Source organism: Emys orbicularis, chromosome 5 (genome assembly GCF_028017835.1).
Source record: "Emys orbicularis isolate rEmyOrb1 chromosome 5, rEmyOrb1.hap1, whole genome shotgun sequence".
NCBI classification, from domain to species: domain Eukaryota; kingdom Metazoa; phylum Chordata; order Testudines; family Emydidae; genus Emys; species Emys orbicularis.
The window spans coordinates 14,264,024-14,285,591 of NC_088687.1; the positions used below are offsets into that span (position 1 = coordinate 14,264,024).

General features: G+C 41.4%; 1 protein-coding gene across 1 annotated transcript in view; it reads right to left on the reverse strand.

The window, feature by feature from the left end:
- Nucleotides 1-20,055, reverse strand: part of MOB1B (MOB kinase activator 1B) — a 75,257-nt gene extending 55,202 nt beyond the window's left edge. The window contains exon 1 of the mRNA XM_065404993.1: nt 19,999-20,055. Within this exon, the coding sequence (XP_065261065.1) occupies nt 19,999-20,012 (14 nt within the window). The 5' untranslated portion in view covers nt 20,013-20,055. The remainder of the gene's footprint in view (nt 1-19,998) is intronic.
- Nucleotides 20,056-21,568: the final 1,513 nt, after the last annotated feature.

Genomic DNA, 21,568 nt, shown 5'->3' on the forward strand with positions numbered 1-21,568 from the left:
TAGACTCTGGGATATCCCCTTTGCTATTCTAGGCCTGGACTTTCTAATGAAGGGACGCTCCCAGTTGCATCAAACTGTACAGTAGTTTTCAGAATAGCAATATACATTTGGACCCAGGTTGCAAAATCCCAAGTCATTTTCACCTGTAACCCAATTAGGATTTGAATCCAGGTCTTCAAAGATGACAAATTAATAGCCTACTGTACTCTCTTACTACTCGCCTGAATTATTTAGAAAAAATAGCGCTTATGCATGGCCATTTTATTCTGCTTCCAGTCTCAGTACGAAGTGTCAGTTTTACTTCCTTCTGTTTCCCATCAAGCAGTGGCATTAAACTGATGAGACATACAGATGTAAGATACATGCCAAGAAAAAACAGCCAATGGAAACTTTTAATTTATGACATAAAGCTGTCAAAAACACATCCCAATATTTTGGAGAAGGGGCTTGAGAAGGGGAACATCTGTGGAAATGAACAGAATGCCATACTAGCAAGTTACGAACGAGTTCACCTAGACATCCCTTCCATTCACCACGGTTTGTTGTTTTTAGATTAATGTAATTCAAGGGTAAATGCTTTTTTATTCTAAACTGCAACTGGCAAAAGTCTGGTATTAATTTTTAATCCCTTGTATCCTGCATCCTTCCTATTACACACACACCTCTGGATACAGTCTAGTTGCTATTTATTGTTTCACCTGCCATAAAATAAAATGGCAACTGCAAGCCCTTTGATAAATGTCTTGAAAAGCTGCCATTTCCCTTAGCTGCTAATATCTGGTATAAATGTAACCATTGTACCTAAAGTAAAATGTCGGCGCTCTAGACTTCAAACAATAACTTGTTTGGGGGACGGAAGATGTGCTGTTCCTCTCCTCAAGGCTAATAACATAGTATTCTTACCTAGAGACAGCAGCAACCAGAGTTTTCAACAATCTCGTCATTCAGGAATGCCTTTTACCCTTTCATGCGAGGTGCACGCCTACTGTATACCAAGGCTTCAACCAGTTGTTGAGGTTACAGAAAACTTGCACCAGCTTGCACCTCTTCCTCATTCCCAACTATTTCCCTAGGACTTGTCAAATTTTGCAACCCACGCAACAAGAATTAAGATTTTCCCCATAGATAGGTCCACCCTGTTGTAGTAGTGATATTCAATGAGCCTTCTGGCTAATCCTTAAGAATAACTATGTGATACTACAGTGAAAATACTGATTTGGCTTCCAAACATTTTCAGACAAACTCAATCACACTGCCTGCATCTGTAACTTTCACTCCATGCGTCTGAAGAAGTGAGGTTTTTTACCCACAAAAGCTTATGCCCAAATAAATCTGTTAGTCTTTAAGGTGCCACCAAACTCCTTGTTGTTTTTGTGGATACAGACTAACACGGCTACCCCCGATACTCAATCACACTGTATTTCATTCACAGCTCCTGCACACTTCAAAATAAGACAGCTTTCCAAATTCTCATGTGAAACGCTTCCTGGAGATTCTGCTGTTTGACCCCACTGTGCCAGGAAGGGAGCTTCATTTCCTGGTTCGAGCGCCTGCTCTTGCCCACTTTAAACCGAAGACAATGCATGACCACACCTTTCTTTCTGGCTTAGTGCCCAAGACCTAGGTCAAGGAGGAATGTTACAGTACGCAACCTGAAAAAAGGTTGGTCAGGATACTCAGAGTGTGTGTGTATATTTAGCAACTCCTACTTCCCAGTTCCAGCCTGTTCAACTCCTACGTACACTTAGAAGTGAGCAAAAATGCTGCCAACGCTTGCAATTTTATTGCAAGTCTTCTGATGTTTTTCTTAAAGCCCCAACTCCTCAAAGTCATGTGATTCTGAAAACCTCAAATTTCAGTGAAAGAAGTTAGTTTCTAGCCATCATGATTGCTAAGAAAAACATGAATATGTCAACTCTAAAGCCTCAAAAATTTTGAGGCAAATAAAAAGAACCCTGCATTTATAATTTTTAAGCCAATTATGATTTTTTTAACACTTGGGATTGGCAACACTGGCAAAGTAACAGATGTTATTTGTTATGGAAGCGCTTCTTAAATTTCTGCTAGGTGAATTCTAGACTTTGGCTTTGCTTTTTTGATGTAAAGCAAACCCCAAGTCTAGAATTCACCTAGCAGAAATTTAATGAACATACAAATGTCAGAAAGAACATGCCTGTGTTAGAAAGAAAGAAGGAGCAGGTGTTGTCTTTAATATTGGGTTACTGAACACCTTATCTTAAACGAGGGCAGAAGGATGGCTTTGTGGTTAAGGAACTATACTAGGATTTATGAGATCTAGGTTCAACTCCTGGCTTGGCCATATGCTTCCTATGCAGCAAGTCACTTCGGCTATATCTACACTACAAGCTAGGGGTGTGATTTCCCTTGCTCATGTACACATACCCACGCTAGCTTTCAATAGGCTAGCCCAAGTATAAACAGCAGTGCAGCCGTGCTAGCAGCGGCAACAGAGGCATGGCTGAGCCATGCCAAGTACAAACTTGACAAAGTATGTACTTGACACAGCTAATGCTGCTACCATGGCTACACTGCTATTTATGTTTGTGCTTGCTCACGGAGAGCTAGCGTGAACAGGTGTACACGAGCAGGAGATTCAGACCCCTACGAGCAGGAGATTCAGACCCCTAGGTTGTAGTGTAGATGTAGCCTTAGTCTCTGTACCTGTTTTCTAACCTGCAAAAGGAGGATTACACTTACCTTACTTCTCAGAATATTGTCATCAATATTTGTGATGTTCACAGTTACTATGGTGATGGGAGGTCACAAGTACCTAGACAGAGTTGTGGTATCAATAGGAATGTATAGGGTTTGCTGCAGCATTTCTCCATAGTGCAATGCAAACAAAGTGTGGCATCTAAACCAGGAAATAGGCAAAGGTTGGATATGCTCACACCCTGGAATAAATGCACCCATGTTTTTACATGTGATCATTTCATGTACTTTTGACCTCTGGGGAACTTTCAGAGAGCAATGCAAGTCAGAGCTGGAATCACTGGATACTACTGTACCAAGTTCCACACACTGTAAAACACAGCTGAACTGACTCCCGGAAGAGCCTACTGGTTGTAAAAGTGGCTTAACTTTATAAAGTTTTGTCCACAGTAGCACAAACAGCAGCACTGAAGAAGGGGGAGTGAAGAGAAAGTGAAGCTGACAGGATGATTCAACAGGGAGGAGCTGAGATCAAAAAGGCAAAAAGACAGCAGGTCACAATGAAAAAGGCTACAGTCTTACTTAGATCACCCAGACAAGCAGAAATGAAAGGAGGGGGCGCAGAGGGAGTGGGGGGAGGAATGAAAAAATGGCCATGTTACTTATTTATCTCCCTTAGATTCTTCCACAGCTTTTTCCTCATGGCCTCCCCTACAAGAAGACTACAACATTACTGATTGAATGGTTATTATGCCTATTTTTTAAAAGGTACCATATATTTCATCATTATACATTAAGATGAAACAAGTGGCTATTCAATTTCATAGACTTTCATTTATTACTTGATAGCAACAGACTATGCTACAGCTTTAAAAGGAAACCAGCAATAGCCTGTTCATTAATTAACACAAACTATACAAAGCCTAACAGCCAAGGGGCAGCCTGTGGGCCACAAGCGGCCTTCAACAGCAGCAGTCAGTAGTGAGTAAAGCCTTTAAACAGTGCAGGTCTCTACACAGCAAATATTGTAGCAGCAGAGCACTTAGTCAATCGCTTCCTGGTGCTCCTGTCGTCACAGATTAAAAAGAGAGACAGGAGATAAATCAATCACAACATGGAGATGAAGTTTCCTTTTGGCACAACACACACTGAAGAACTACAATGGACCAAGAAGTCAAAGAGTTGGCTGGGTGCCATGTCAGGAAGAGGGCAAGGGGCCCCTGAAACTGCTCTAGCAGCCAAAGCAATTCAAGCTTCCCACAGACGTTGGCTCTTGCAGGTACAGAAGGTAGGGTTTATGCTGCCCTTCCCACCCAAAACAAACTGATCTACAATTCAAAATGTCACATACAAATAAAACAAACTTACTGTATTTCCCTGTATTCTGAAGGAAGGGAAGAAGAGAAAAATAAGACAACAGTTCAAATGTTCAGTGTTTGTTGCTCTGTGTTGAGCAGCAAGTGCTCTAGGTGGAATCAAACAACTGGTTGCAGAAGTACAAGTTTAATCTCTAAAAAGCATCCAGAGCAAGGGGGGGGGAAATACTTTTCACTGGTTACAGGAAACAAATTTCTTACAGTACCTCTATTACTTCACACTAGAAAGTGAATAATACCTTATAGATTCAGAGTAGTTAGAAACAGAAGAAACCTGTCACCTAGTCCATCTCCCTGCTAGTACAGGGTTGTTCCTTACAGTACATTTCCTAGGGTTTTGGCCAGTCTGAGCCAAACTGAGAAGTTCCAAGTGATAAGGCTTCCACAGTTTCCCTAGTTGTGTTATTCCACAGCTAAATAAATCTCACTGTCAGGAAGTTTCTCTCTTAGCTGTAGGCTCTTACTCTTAGTAATACCCTTATATATCACACGGAGTCTCTAAGCATCTTTGATGTTTAAGTCTACACACATATAAAGGATGCAATATTTCCTACATCCCTGTAGTTGTTTTCCAGGCTATAGGTATTTTGCTCTTTTATACTTTCCTCATAAGTCAATATTTCCAGCCTCTTCTCTGAATTCCCTTCAGTTTGACAATAACTTTCTGGTAACAGTGTCCACCACTGAATGCATTATTACAGGTGCAGAAATAGCAAATATGGGAGAACCAATTAACAGTTTACTTGGCCTTTCAAGAAGTCTTTGACAAAGTCCCTCACAAGAAGCTATTCAGGAAATTTTACTACACATCTTTCTAATTCAATTTTATCTAGCACACTTACTTCTAAGTCCCTTTTTATTACTTCTCTATACTTATTGATGTGTGCAATTCCTCCCAATCTACAAGCATGTTGATGAAATTCATGTACGCTCTGGAAGAGGGGGAACACTTGAAAGTGTTAAGTAAGACCACTCCTACCTCTGACCTTCACTAGCTCACTAGACACCTCTTGCCCCAACTCAATGAATTGTTGTTTGTCATTACTTTTTCTTTATGGACTTTCAGACAGTTTTAAAAATGACCTGGAATAACTTTTTCAAAGATAGTTTAAATTAATTTTTCAATTAAATCTGTGAGACAGTTCCAAATTCCTTCTAGAGTCTAAATATATCTATTGCATTCCCTTCCACTAAGTCTATTATAAAAAGCAAATCAAGTTTGTCTGGCATAATTTCTTAATTACAAACTCCATGTTTCCTGTTGTTCATGATTTCACTACTCTCTAGATGTCCAGTGACTTTTCTATCTGTAGTAAAATGAGGAAAAATACCAAGTGAAATTAGACTTGCAAGAAGTTAAACTGCCAGGATCAGTTTTTGCTTATTTGAAAACAATTTTTAAAAATCAATACTTTGCTTTCTTGAAGATTTCCATGATTTTTCAAATAGAATTGTCAGTAGTCCAATAAATTTGTTGGACAATTTCCTTAATATCCTAGGATGTATAAGATACGTTGGACCACTTGTGTAGGCTCATTTTTTCAAGTATTCATTTACCTATTCTAAAATTGATAGTAACTTTTTTATTTTTAAATATATGAACAGAGTTGGCCTTCCTAGTCTACTGTTCAAACTTTGATATTTTTCTACAACAGATGTAAAGAAGGGGTTCAACATCTCAACTATCTGAGTCACTAATTTAATTTTACTTATAATTAACAGGACTACTTTCTCCCTAGTATTACTTTTTCCACTTACTATGTTTGCATAGGTCCTTATTTCTTTTCACTAGCATTAACTTGCTTTTAAAAAAGTCATAGGGCAAATTCAAAACAAGAGTTAAATTTTCACCCAGTTTTATTTTCAAAATTACTTAGAGGGAAAGAGTTGGACGATCTTTGCTTCCTTGACAACCTGTAGGTATTAAAATATTCAGAACAAGGTTCCTCCCTCCTTTCACTGAAAAGGTTCCAAAAATTAAAAGTTTAAACGCAGTCAAGTTTTTCCACCACAAGCATCTGGGTACGCAAACATGGCAGAGGACTCTGGGAATCACTCAGTAATGTCTGAATATGCTAAACAAATCAGCCAAGCAAGGTTAAGCAATAAATCATTCAGATTTCTGTGAAGCCCATCTTTCCCTAAACATAAAATCTGGCCTTAAAAAAGAAATTGGAATACTTTAATATTTCTACTGTACTTGAATGTAAAGTACATTCCCCTTTACAGAAGCGGAGCACAAGATAGTTGTAAATATCAGACCATCAGAAAAGGTCCATATGCCACTGAGAAAGATTCCAAGTGCATCCTGCAACAAGAATGAAAACTAAGGCCATGCACCATGCAATTTATGCAATGGCAGACCAAGATTAGTTGTCAGTAAAAATAGAGCCCTGCAACAGAACAGTATTTTTATAATGTTAACAAATGCCAACAACATGCTCAGTACTGTACAGAACATGGAAGAAAACACAGTCTCTGCTCTGCAGATTATACAGTCTAAATATTAGACAGCAGTTCTGTTAGATTTGTCACATACAGGTTAAACACGCAGAACAGAAAAAGTGTAGAAAGAAGGTCTAGACTGCTTGTGGGATTATAATGTCAGTATGCTTTCAGAAGTCTTGACACAGAAAATTCTTGCAGAAGAAGTTAGTTCTGAAGAGATTCAAGTGTAGAGAGGGAGGACACTTGGCAAACGTTTGGAAAGGCATTCCATACAAGAGTAGCATGGGTGAAGTGACAAGGGACAGGCAATCAGGAAGATGGAGAGATACAAGCATGTGCACAGACATGTAGGGATCTGAGAGGATGAGGAACCTGCACTTAATGCAATGGCAAGAGTGAGACAGTGGAGTGTTTCAAAGAAGGCAGTAATGTGGTGGGGCCATGGGATGAAGGACAAATGGGTACAAATAAGACAGACAGGACAACACACATGCCCAGTGTCCACAAGAGATCAGACATGAAGATTATAAATCACCATTACTGATGATAAAGTTATGTAGATTCCAAAAGAAATTTAAAAAAACAACAACACAACAAGCCCACTTTTGATACCAAGTCTGACTGCAACTATACAATAGATATGAGAAACATTAAAAAAGGAATAATGTTTGTATGTCATTTACAGACTCATATAGGTCTAGGCTAGATGATTAACAAGACTTTCCCATTTTTGACTTCTCAGTGCTGGAGTGTTCACTACAATACTTCCCCCGCCCCCCATTCGTTATCCAGTCAAGGTGAAAATGTTTCATACAACAGGCTTCTACCTCTTCCATTGAGATACTATTCTATAATTATACAGATCTCATCGATAAGAAATTTCAAGCCAAACTATTCTTAATGTCACTTCATTATTTCTAGTTATATTCCTTTGCAGCCTAAATAATTTCTTTGTGATATTAACATCCTTCAAATCTATTTAGACACAACATAATGGAGGGCAGGAAGCATGGATTTTCAGAACTCAAACTGTACACAAATTCTTGAAGTTAATGAATTAAAGAGCAAATTAGAAACAGCAAACAAAACTGAATTTAAGGAACCGATTTGATATTGTTAGTGCACAAAAACAACTGTAACTGATCAGCACTTTTTTGAAAAACACTCTGTGAATAGCTAAGGCAAATCCAACCGGACACACAAACGGTTGACCTGCAGAGGCAGAGTTTCTTTTGTTACCATGCTATCTAGATAGTTTAGAAATAGGGTTCAAAGCTTTATTTATTTATTTATTTTTAAGATATCAATAAGAAACAGTTAAGAGATTTGCAAAAAAGAGATGCATTTCACAAAGGGTCACACTATTAAATACATGTTTGTAATTCTACCTCTTTCTATACGGTAAATAAAACTGGCTGATGATACAAACATGGAAAACCAGAAAAAGTAGTGCAAACATCATGTAGAAACCTGAAGGTACACACTTAGGTATGTCTACGCTACAGCAGCACAGCTATGCCTCTGTAGCTCTGTAGTGTAGATACATCCTACATTGCTGGAAAGTTTTTTTCTGTCAATGTAGTAAATCCATCTCTCCGAAAGATGGTAGGTAGGTCAATGGACAAATTCTTCTGTCAACCTAGCTGTGTCTACAATAGAGGGTTAGGGTTAGGTTGACCTAACTACATTGCATAGGGCATGACATTTTTCACAGCCCTGAGAAATGTAGCTAGGTCAAGCTAATTATTAGGTGTAGACCAGGCCTTAGATTACACTTCTGAGTTGATTAATGGTACATAGTGTTCACTTAAGGAAATAAAATAAAGACTAAAATAATCAGAGGCAAGAGATTAAGGGCTTGTACACACTACCACTTATGACAGTATAGCTTATGTCACTCAGGGGGCGTGAATAAGACACCCTCCTGAGCGATGCAAGTTGCACCTAAGCACCGGTGTAGACAGCACTATGTTTGCGGGAGAGCTTCTCCTGCCGACATAGCTACCAACTCTCATGGAGGTGGTTTTATTATGCCAACGGGAGAGAGCTCTCCCGTCGGCATAAAGTGTCTTCACCAGACGCGCTACAGCAGTGCAGCTGCACGGGTATAGCGCTTCTAGGGTAGAGTAGCCCGAAATCAAAGCACAACAGAAAGACTTAAGGGATAGGAGGTGATTATGAATCACCTATCAGAGATTCTACAAAATCTATACTATAATATACTACACCACCACCAAAGCTTCATTACATAATCCTCAATATTTAATGCAACATGTACCAGATTTCATATCATGATATAACTAATGTCAGCTAAAATTGCTTGACTCCTGCAAAGAAGTATCATATAGTTAAAACGAAAATACAGATGCCTGAACAAGTGTTACCTACTATCATTACAACTCACAAGACAACAGAAGAGACTAAGAAAAATATATCTATTTCTCTTTTTTCTGTTTTACTTTGTGCTTTTGACAGCACTTTTTGTACACGGTCAGTTTCCTGTTTTTCCTGTTTACTTATTCAGATTCCCCTGCTTGACACACACAATGCAACAGAGGAAAGAATAACATTTAAAAAAAAATATAGGAAAATGATTGTAAAACCATAAAATATAAGCCAGCAGAATCAAGGACAGGAAGTGCACCAGAAGTTACTTTAAATTCATGTTTGGAATCAGATGAATTTGAAAGTTTATGTTTTTTAAGTTTAAATAAGATCTTTGTGTAGCCATAAAATGTGCTGAGAAAGGATACAAGCGTACTAACTACCAATTTCATTTATTGGTCTTGAATGGAAAGTTCTGAAACCCTAAAAGTATTACCACTGCATTTGACAATGGAAGACTATAAATGAGGCTTTGAAGTAAAACAAGAGCTGAAGAGTGCAAGTTGGTAGAAGTCTAACTATAATCAGAAGTAGTCAGACCAAATGTGGGTTATTTGTATTAAATTTAACAAAGGGAGCCCACCAGAATGTGCTTTGGGCCCAAATCCTCTTCCTTCAAAAGGAATCCCGCTTAACTTTTAGCAAGAGCATGTCTCTACTGCAGCTAGTTACCTGACTATTTAAGAATCATTGTCTCTCCCTGTCGTAAACAGAACAATTAGACTTGTAATAAGGACAAGAAGTTCAGGGATTTTGAAAGTGTATCTGTAATTTAGTCAACTTTGCCATTGAAAGTGGCAAATTCCTAGATTTAATAGGACTGTATCCCCAGGACACACATAATGATCCCTGTAGGGATATTGCCATATTCAAAAAGGTGCGATGAAGGGCAACCAAAATAACTCAGAGAGAGGGGACGAAGCTATACTGCTTAGAGTAAAGAGAACCAAGACGGGTAGGATCACAGTAAGTATATAAATGGACTGATGCTAAATGGCAGCTGTGGACTGTAGTAAAGGGGGAGAGAGAGACTAAACAGAGGGTAAACAAGTGAGGCAGAAATGTCTTCAAACAAAAGACAGATGGAAATTTGGAATCAGAAATACTTCAAGAGGAAACGAGATTTTTTTTGTGGAGGAAGGGAAGAATGCCTACAACCTTCTAGATATTTGAAGTTATATTGAAGTGATATAAGTCAATGTATTTAAGGTCAAGGCTTAATAGACCAAAAGGCTCTTAATGTCCATATTTTTTCCTGCAGGCAAGTGGAGAGGGAATGGGAGAAGAGAATGGAAGCCATTCACTTCTGAATCACAAAAAATTCACTGCTTATAAACATTTAGACACACAGTCTCAGGGGAAAAAAATACTTTTACATTCATTAATTACAAAAGAATGGGGGTTTTGTCTTTATGCATTTGAGACAATGATTTTGTACAATGAAAAAATGAGGAACTGCTGAGTCAATTCACACATTTAGATGGAAAGAAAAGCCACCAATTTAACAGAGCACTACAGAAATGTGTAACAAAGTTGAGAGCTATAGAATTGGAGACTCAACCCACTACTGGAAGCAATGCTTCCAGTCATTTAAAATATAATTTCTGGTAGAAATGATGTAATATGTGAGAGTGGAACTGTGAGACTGCTAACAATTTAGGAGAATTCTAATCAGTAAGTTAATGATCATATTCACAAGAACAGAATGATGCACTAGTATCAGGATGATGTTCTGAACACCTTAGCAACAGGAGCTACTCCTGCCCCTCCAGCAAAACTAACAGCAGCTCTGTGGTACTAGAAGACTGCAGTGCTACTTTGTAGACAGAGTGGGGAGTTCAGAAAAAAAATCTAAAGGGGGTGGAGAGGAGAGAAGTAAGGTGAATTTTCTCTGAAGTGGGGCTTGAAGCATCCACCAGGTGTCTCTAGATCCTCACCCTCTAGCTCTTCTTCCCTTCTACCACACTTCTGTTCCCACTTCCAGAGTCCCTGTATAGACCTTAATGTGTTCTGGATGCACCTGATGTGTCAACGTGGGAGTGCTGCTGGGCCAGCCTTGGGAAAGTGAATGCAGTAAGACGGTTATGCTGAAAAATGGGCTCGTCAATCTAGCAGAGAAGGGTATAACATGAGCCAATTACTGGAAGCTGAAGCTAGACAAATTCAGATCGGAAATAAGGGATAAATTTTTAACTGACAGTAATTAATCATTGGAACAATTTATCAAGGGTCATGGTGGATTCTCCATCACTGACAATTTTTAAATCAAGATTGAATGTTTTTCTAGAAGATGTGCTCTAGGAATTATTTTGGGGGAAGTTCCATGGTCTGTTTATACAGGAGGTCAGACTAAATGATCACAATGTTCCCTTTTGGCATTGGAATCTATTAATGAAAAAGCAGGTCATATGAAAAGCACCTCCTGTAGAGAAGTGAAATGAATAGAAGATCCATCTTGTAATCAGTTATATTTAAACTGGTCCATACTCAAAATGGCTGGACACACACAGTTTGAGAAAATTCAGTCAGAACCACTGCATGTTACTATAATACTTCAGAGTATATCTCTATAGGAGTAATCTCATTTTTAACCTTCAATGTATTTCTTCGTGAAAAGATGAGTCATACAAAGGGTTTACTCAGGAACAGCTTCCACTGGAGTCAGTGAGAAAAGTAAGAAGGAACAAAAGAACTCTCATCCACACTTTCAAAGGAGTTTTTAGATTTTTTTCAGCTACCTTTTGATAGCTCAGTCTCTGCTGTTCCCCAGAGCAGAGGATAATACTCAGCATGAAATGCATTCCAGTAGTTCTCCTTCAATGATGCTAGCAGTGTCATGAAACAGATGATCTAGAGCAGTGGTTCTTAACCTTTACTGCAGCCTGCACCCCTTTGGTTCTCAAAATATGTTCTCACACCCCTTATCAAAAATTGTTTAAGTAGGTCAGTTCTTTAAACCTAGATATATCATAACTATAGAATGATACAATTTGTTTGTATATTACAGTTATCTTTAAAAAATGTATAATGTTAATAAATACATAGGTTTGATGAAACAAAGTAGTTGTTCTTACGTGCCTGTGCTTAATTTGTGTTTTCTATGATTTACCTTCTAAAAAATTCTGGCATGTCTCCCACCCTCAGAAAGGGCATCTCACACCCCCAGGGGGTGCGTGCACCCCAGGTTAAGAACCATTGATCTAGAGCAACTCTTGCCAGTTACGTGTTATTGCCACAAAAGCAAAACCAGGTACAGAGCAGGCAATGTCAAGCCAAACGATGATTCTACAAGATGTTTCTAGATGGCTATGTAAAAAAAACCATGAGAAGGCAAAGCTAAACATTGGATTCATGCAATCCCACTCAATTTAAATGTAATGGGAAGAAAATAAAAGATGGTCTGTAGGATGTGACAAAGGAATATTCACTCATTGCCAGAAAGGGATTCTGCAACAACTGATGACTGATGACCTTCCTTGCTCTAATCCTCTGACAGTAAAGTTTCTCATACAGTTACATCTCATTTTTTTCAGCAAGCTCACTGTTCCCCAGATTTAGTAGGAATGTTTTGGTTAATTAAGCAATAAGACATGCCAAGGCATATGTTGCAGTTTATTTTATTTGCCGGTAAAATGTCCTCTTAATATCTCCAGTACCACAGTATTTCCTATTGTATACTACTGCAGAGCTAAGATAGACTAAATTAATTAAAAATAGCCTTCTAGTTTTTCCTTTTTAAAATAAAATCAAGAGAGGTTTTATTTTCCTAGTTAAGTTTCATTTACTTATTTTCTTTAGAGTAAAGTTGAGCACTGAGGCTGCAAGTTAAGTACTAATGGAAACAACAATAGTCTAGTGCCAAGGGAGGATAAGTAGAGGTCTAAACACGTAACGGAATTGTCAAGATTTGCTAATATAGGCAAGCAGTTTCATGAACATATCCGATTTGTGTCAATGTACCAGAATATCACCATGTTTATGAAGTTTTAAAAAAGTAACATTTGCAACAACAGTTAATATACAATCACTTCCAATACCCATCTTCATCCCTTTGCAAATAGGGGACAAAAAAAATGTACCTCTGGTGTCTTGTTACCACAATCTCCTGTAGAATGGTACAGTTCTCAGTTCAAGGACTCAGTACAGTCTTATCAAAAACGCTTAGGATGTACTTTCAAAAGAAATATTATTAAAGGATCAAAATAACCAATGTTGCACACAGAAATCTTGCCTTTGAAAGTGGTCAGGGTTCTGTTCTTATTTTCATTTTACAACTATAATAGCTAGTAGTATAGGCTCAGAAAAATAAACATCAAGGGGAAATTAGAAGTATGAAACAATTTTGGCATAAAAGCACACACTTAGGAAGTAATTAAGATGCAGTAGTTAAAATTGTGGTGGTGAAGATGTAAGAAATCTCCACAATGAACTATTCATTTCTTTGTCAATGTCTTTTTGTTTGTTTGTTTTATAAACTAATGCTTCTTTACCCACTGGCATAAATAAATAACAAAGCCCAACAGCAGCATCCATTCAGTCCTTCATTTACGTATCTCAGAAGATTAAATTATATGTGCAGAAGTCTTTCAGTTGTGATCTCTGGACTTTAAAATTCATTGCAACATCACTAATATCATGGAGCTTTAAAGTCATCCCCATAATTCTACCACTCCCAGGGTAGTACTATTTCATCTTGTAGCTGGGACCTGGGAGCTCAAATGAGCATACCACACAGCTTTGGCTCCATAGCTCACCAATAATAATCTGAGGGAGAAGGAGCAAGAGCTCAAGCATGGTAGACACAAATCTATTTGGGGGAAAAAAAAGACCCTACAGTTCTTTGTAAGAGCATATGGGGTTCCCCGCATCAGGAGGTATTTCAGTTTTTATTTTGGTTCAATGAATGGGGTGGGGTAGTGGCACTGATGAAGGAGAAAGTCTGTCCCAGTAGCCCAGGGCTTGGGAGCAACCCTATGATAAGGCAGTGTATGTGTAATACTGAAGAAAAGTTTTCTAGAACTTTTCTGAGTTCCCAAGGGATTATAAAAGGGAAAATAAAGCAACAAGCATTTTAAGAGACATTGTCAAGACAGTCTGATAATTGTAAAATAAATTATATTAAATATGGGGCAACTAGGAAAATGGGGGTTTTCATTTAGGTTTTAGTACTGTGTTGAGCATTAGGGTTTCCGACAGCTTTCAAAGAAGGGATCACAAAGGGATACAAAGTGAAAGACCGGAGCTGCCAGCATGGGAGCAAATCCTTGGACCCTGACCCTTTGAAAATAGGAGCTTAACAGAAGTACTCAGAAGTGCTGAGTACTTTAGCTACAGCATTTGAAAATACTTTGTTTAAATAATGTTAAACAGATTTTTGGTAAAACCCATAATCCAATCATCTTTATAATTACTAAAAATCCTTACTGTGAAATTAAGTGTCACAAACTGGTTCCATATACCATAGCCTCAAGAGGGATTATTATCAGGACTCTTTGGATGAGGCTGTGGCATATGGAACCAGTTGGAATTATTTAAGCTCAGTACCAATGTGGACACAAGAACAAATGGATATAAACTGGCCATCAGGAAGTTTAGACTTGAAATTAGACAAAGGTTTCTAACCATCCGAGGACTGAAGTTCTGGAATAGTCTTCCAAGGGGAGCAGTGGAGGCAAAAGACATATCTGGCTTCAAGACTAAGCTTGATAAGTTTATGGAGGGGATGGTATGATGGGATAGCCTAATTTGGGCAATTAATTGATCTTTGACTATTAGCGGTAAATATGCCCAATGGCCTGTGATGGGATGTTAGATGGGGTGGGATCTGAGTTACTACAGAGAATTCTTTCCTGGGTGTCTGGCTGGTGAGTCTTGCCCACATGCTCAGGGTTTAGCTGATCGCCATATTTGGGGTCGGGAAGGAATTTTCCTCCAGGGCAGATTGGCAGAGGCCCTGGGGTTTTTTTTGCCTTCCTCTGCAGCGTGGGGCACGGGTCACTTGCTGGAGGATTCTCTGCACCTTGAAGTCTTTAAACCACAAGTTGAGGACTTCAATAGCTCAGATATAGGTCAGGGGTTTATTACAGGAGTGCGTGGGTGAGATTCTGTGGCCTGCGTTGTGCAGGAGGTCAGACTAGAAGATCATAATGGTCCTTTCTGACCTTAAAGTCTATGAGTCGTGACACTTTAATTTCACAGTAAGTAAGGTTTACTTGAGATCTGGCACTGCTGCCACCAGGGCTTGGAAAATTCCCTTGCATATGGTGAGTAGGACGCTTTCCCAGCTAAGTTTCATTAGCTTCAGCAAAATCTAAACTCTCATGAGTTTCAGTTTTTAAAAAAAGGAAGTTTCTAGCACCTTATAGTTGCAAAGAAAACCTTCCAAACACAAACAGAATGTCATCAACACGGGTGTCCTTCAGAATCTGCACACAGTGTGTTCCAATGCCTTTACAGTACTGTAGCTCTGAGGTCTCCCAAACTGTAGCAGAGTGTAAACTGAACAGATGGTGGGTTTTCACAACTGTTATTGGGAACCCAATGAGCACCAATGAAACTGACCAGAATCAGGTCAGTTTCATTCTGCAGCACCTTAGGAATCTTACAAGAAGCATCACTGGGAAGGATCCCCCAACAATATAGGTTAGGGACAGATAAAGTAGTGGAAACTCCCCCCAACCCTCCTATTGCAGCAGCCAGGACAGTAGAGCGGGAGGAGGAAAGAGAGAGAGAGATTATTGTAGGGAGCAGAACAATAGACTGGCTTGACTTCTGGCAAAGCTGAGAAAAGTAGAGAATAGCCAGACAGTTCTTCAAGACCATTGAGTGGGCTAGAGGAGGCACAAAAGACAGTACTTATCAGTCTAAAGTATATGTATTCTGTAATGTATCTGCTATGAAATGTGTTTATGATTTTTATAGTTCTGATTTTGAAGTGGACCTGCAAGAAGTAGTGAAGGAAGGAAGGTGGGAGAAGAGTAGAGACACATTCCCTTTTTGGCCTCCATATGTATAAAGGAAGCCTGAATTTAGTAGATTTAAAAACAAAAAAGTCAGGTCGTATTTATACATCACGAAGAAACAAAAAACGATATCGTCAGCAGCACATTTTTTCCCTTTGTTTACAGGCCACATTCACACTGATGTTTATTGGGAGATTGCTCACATAAATGTTACCAATAAATAATGCATACATCCCAACAAATATAAGCTTATCCCTCTTAACTCCCAGAAATTGTTTCCTACAGCTCTTTTTCGACGGAAATCTGCACTTGTCAATTCTGACTGCTAATTTTAATAAAAAATATGAAACTGTATATTGGCCTGATGGATGGGGGGGTTACATAATCTTAAGGGTACACAACTGTTAGATAATAAATACTTTAGAGTCCTGAATTATGACAGGGATTTTTATTAAAAATCATTTTTTGATGTAGCTTCTTTGCTAGGGCAGTTTTAGTAATTCAGGATAGCAGTAGCAAGTTGCCAGATGGTACGCCTACAGAACTATCTTTAATTTCTTCCTTGGAGATGCAGACTATGATTTCTGAAACTCTGCTGTAATTTCTTTTTGAAAGGAATCTGTCAAACTTTTTTATTTTTTACCCAGCTTTTGATAGCACGACCTGTTAAAGAGTATATTCTATCTCTCTTTTTTTGCTCCCCTACAGATGTTTACAAGGATCTTTTCAACCCTGGAAATACTGATTATACAGAGAAAACAGTGAAAGTGACAACATGCAACACTGCTGTCAAATACAAGCAGTAAATAAAACATTTTTTAAATTCATTAACTTCTCTCAATGATAACATTAGATATTATTTTTGGTAATAGTAGGTACACTTTTATTTTAAAAGAAATGCTATTTTCAAGTTGAAAATGTCACCTTGAATTCTTCCTACATAGCTAGATAAGAGTGAGCCAAATTCACTCCATGCTGACCACTCACTGACCCTATCAAAATAATGGAATAATCATGGGTCTGATAAATGGAAATTGAGAATATTCCTCACATTACAGGAGGCGCTCAGCACCCAGCATCACTGCTGTGTTATTTGGAAACCCAGTTGACAAAGAGAACGTGGGATTTTATCTTGTGCTTCAGTGGCAAATTGGAGAATTACAGCATTTACTGAAGATATAACCTGCACTTGTATAGAGGATTGGTACATCACCATATGGTACACCTAACAGAAGCATCTTTATAAAACCTTCATAATAAAACTGCACCAGATAAATATAAAAATGTGTAACCAGCTGGAAAATAAAAAGAGAGCACTGTATGATTGGACTGGAGAAAGGGGGGAAGGAGGGAAAAACACTGTTACCTGCAGCAGCAATTAAGCCTTCTCCTGAAGCTATGTTTAAAAAGGTGTGTTTATTTTGTAGCCTAAAAAGTGAGTGAGATATCGAATATGTAAACACATTCATGTGTTATATAAGATTTTGTTTTTGATGGGTGTAACCAGGATAATAAAAGATAATTCCGGGGGGGGGGGGAGGGAGAGAGAAGAATCGAGGAGACATAACATTAACCTTTTTTAGGAAAATGCTTGAAATATCTAAAATGCTTGAAATATCTACTTGCCAATAGGAAGCTGAAAGGTGGGGAAGAGAACAGGCATAAATTTCTGCTGTATTTAAACTTTAAAAAAACATTTAAGTTTCTAGACCTTAAGATTTGAAAGAAACTCTTTCAATTATAAGCAAATGCAGTGCTATCCTCCTGAGTCTGCAGACAGCTCCAGTACCTTTGCTGCTGTTCCTAGCTTTGCTGAGCAGCAACAGAAACAGGCACTGAAGTTATTCGTACAGGAAGTTGACCCTGACCAATGGAGACTAGGAGGAAATGGTAGAGTAGCAGAGACCTGTTTCACCCCATTCCAGAAGCCAGAAGGCTCTGGAAAAGGAGAAGAGACAGAAGTTTATCTTTCTCTTTCAGCAGCCAAAGAAGGTAGAGCTTCACATTTTACTGACACCAATTAGCCAGGGGCCATGGATTATGAAATCAACGCCCCCATGACACACACCAGTATCCAAGGACAGCATTCTGGTGTTACCCTCCCTCATTCCCAGCAACTTGGGATGGTGGAGAAGAGGCACAGCTAAGCTTCTAACCAGGACAGTGCCCCGGCCACCCAATAATCTTTTGTATCTACCTCTGACTAGCAAGCTTGGTCATTCAGCTGATAGGTATCTACCAATTCTAGCCTGGACTAAGATACTGCATCTGCAATTTCAAGTGAATTGGGTTGGTGTTGGCAAACTTAACCAATGTAATGACTAGATTTATAAAAGGAAGCTAGTATCAATCTTAATTAGAGAGAGAATAGTGTCTCTCCATGATGAGAGAGTCACTACTACTCCAGTTCCCAAGAGGAAAGCATCTCCTCCCATGCTTTTTAGAATTAGGCCAACCATATGGCATCTAACAGTTATCAATATAAGCCTTCACCAACTTTCAGATACCATGCCACTGGTCCAGCAAAGACTTATGTATGTGCTTAATTTTAAGCACCAGTAGGTTTTGTAAATCGGGGCCTAAATGGAGTTTAACTATTAAATGGTATCTTTTTCAGCTGTGTAATTCCACCCTCTCCTCCTTCTTTGGAGTGCATCTCAGTTTAGTTAATAGGTCACTGAACTGGTTTACATTAATTGTCTTAAGTACCTTCTTTCCACTCCCAAGGGGAGAAACAAGGATCATTCAGTTCCACTCTAGTCTATGAAGCTGAATAGCAAGAACATAAGTATTACATGTGTCTGATTTGTCACTAATTCCTATAGGATCTTTGTATCCTTGCAGTAAACAATTGCCTTCTCATTATTATCCATCCAGTCAGCACCTTCTTACCTACTTGTCTTGCTATATTTATAGCAGATGAAAGGTAGTCATCTGCACAAGGAGTATCTGAATCCTTAATTAACTTTTAATTCATAATGTTTTATAAGGCTGAATAGACTACATTAACACATCAGCAAAAATACCTCATGGTAAAAGGTTTTTGCTGCACATATTTTTATTTAGTTTGAAAAGAAAAAGTCTAACTTAGTACCTTCATAGTGTTTCCCTCTACAGATTTTTTTTCCCCGTCTACAAATTTTTTTTTTTTTTACGAACACTGGCCTATTTCCGTACCAAATATTACCAGTTGAGCAAATTCAGAATAGTCTTTGCAGAGTAACATTTGAGAAAGTCTCACTTCTCTATATTAATGGAGTGCAGTGATTTATTTCCTGTATTTTTTTCCCTTTAAACCTCCCCCTCCCTTTTCGTTTTTTTTTTTTTATTTATTTACAGGCTGGAGGAACGAAATATGCCAACATGTTTCCCTCTATGAAAACAAACTGTGCCCTCTGCATGCCCGAGAGATATTTACAAGGCTGTCTGGTGGTCCCAGTCCTGTGTAATCATGAACTCCTAATTTTAGAAATCTACCCTTTAAAAAAAAAAGTTTAAAAAAAACCCCAGGACTCACAAGAACCTCCTCCCCATTGCCCCAAACACTAGGGTTGATGTTAAGATACATGTAACAGGAATAATAGAACACCATGTTACACCAACACTTGTATGGCTGGTTCGGGGCCAGTATAGAAAGGAGGATGGGGATTTCTCAGGGTTATTGTCCAAGATGTCCATTTCTCTACAGCAACGGCTGTACTCGCTGCTGGCCTTAGCCAAAACCAAAGAAATAAGCCGTGTGTGCTGGTGGCAAGGGCGACCGTGCTGTGCCTACTTTAATCGCGAGCAGCCCTGGCAGGGAGAGCCAGGCACGGCTTTGGGGCGCCGGGAGAGAGACAGGGGAGCCAAGAGCCGGGCGAACGGGGTGAGCAGAGCGCCTATGCTGCGAGAGGGACCCGCTCATGGTGGCTGTGAGGAACCACTAGGGAGCCTCTGAGCGGCTTCCTAAGCACAAGGCAGCAGCCCGGGGCCGGGTACCGCGCTGTACACAAGCCCTGGCTGGCTGCCTGCATGGGAGACAGGGAAGAAGGAAGGAAGATGGGGGGGGGAGCTCCAGGGCAAAGACGCAGAGACGGGGTGCGGGGGGGACCCCGACCCAAGGCCCGGCGGGGAGGGGGGGCTGGCGGGGGCAGCACGAGCCCGGCGCTACTCACAACAAGAAGCTCATGGCGCAGGCGGCGGCGCGGGACCAGCGAGTGGCTCCGCTCTCGGCTCCCAACGGCAGCGGCCGGCGCAGGGGGGCGGGGGAGAGCGCGGGGCGGGGCGCGGAGAGCCGGGGCCTCCCTCCGCCGTGCGGGGCCGGGATCCCCGCAGCCAGTCCGCACGGCGGCTGCCCCGGCAATGCCCTTAGGCTCCTCCATCCCCGCTGCTTCAGGCCACCCCACCTCCTCCCCACACACTGTCCCCCCCACACACCCTGACATTGCCCCCAGACACCCCCCACTGCCCCCAGCATCCTCCACCACTGCCCCAAACACCCCCCCTCAAACACTGCCCCCAGCATCCCTGCCGCCCCCAAAAACCACCTACCACTGCCCCCACACACCCTGACATTGCCCCCAGACACCCCCCACTGCCCCCAGCATCCTCCACCACTGCCCCAAACACCCCCCCAGCATCCCTGCCGCCCCCAAAAACCACCTACCACTGCCCCCACACACCCTGACATTGCCCCCAGACACCCCCCACTGCCCCCAGCATCCTCCACCACTGCCCCAAACACCCCCCCTCAAACACTGCCCCCAGCATCCCTGCCGCCCCCAAAAACCACCTACCACTGCCCCCCACACACCCTGACATTGCCCCCAGACACCCCCCACCGCCCCCAGCATCCTCCACCACTGCCCCAAACACCCCCCTCAAACACTGCCCCCAGCATCCCTGCCGCCCCCAAAAACCACCTACCACTGCCCCCACACACCCTGACATTGCCCCCAGACACCCCCCACTGCCCCCAGCATCCTCCACCACTGCCCCAAACACCCCCCCTCAAACACTGCCCCCAGCATCCCTGCCGCCCCCAAAAACCACCTACCACTGCCCCCACACACCCTGACATTGCCCCCAGACACCCCCCACTGCCCCCAGCATCCTCCACCACTGCCCCAAACACCCCCCCTCAAACACTGCCCCCAGCATCCCTGCCGCCCCCCAAAACCACCTACCACTGCCCCCACACACCCTGACATTGCCCCCAGACACCCCCCACTGCCCCCAGCATCCTCCACCACTGCCCCAAACACCCCCCTCAAACACTGCCCCCAGCATCCCTGCCGCCCCCAAAACCACCTACCACTGTCCCCCACACACCCTGACATTGCCCCCAGACACCCCCCACCGCCGTCCCAGCCGTTCCCCACCGCCCCCAGCATCCTCCACCACTGCCCCAAACACCCCCCCTCAAACACCGCCCCCAGCATCCCTGCCACCCCCAAAAACCACCTACCACTGCCCCCACACACCCTGACATTGCCCCCAGACACCCCCCACCACCGTCCTAGCCGTTCCCCACCGCCCCCAGCATCCTCCACCACTGCCCCAAACACCCCCCCTCAAACACTGCCCCCAGCATCCCTGCCGCCCCCCAAAACCACCTACCACTGCCCCCACACACCCTGACATTGCCCCCAGACACCCCCCACCGCCGTCCCAGCTGTTCCCCACCGCCCCCAGCATCCTCCACCACTGCCCCAAACACCCCCCCCTCAAACACTGCCGCCAGCA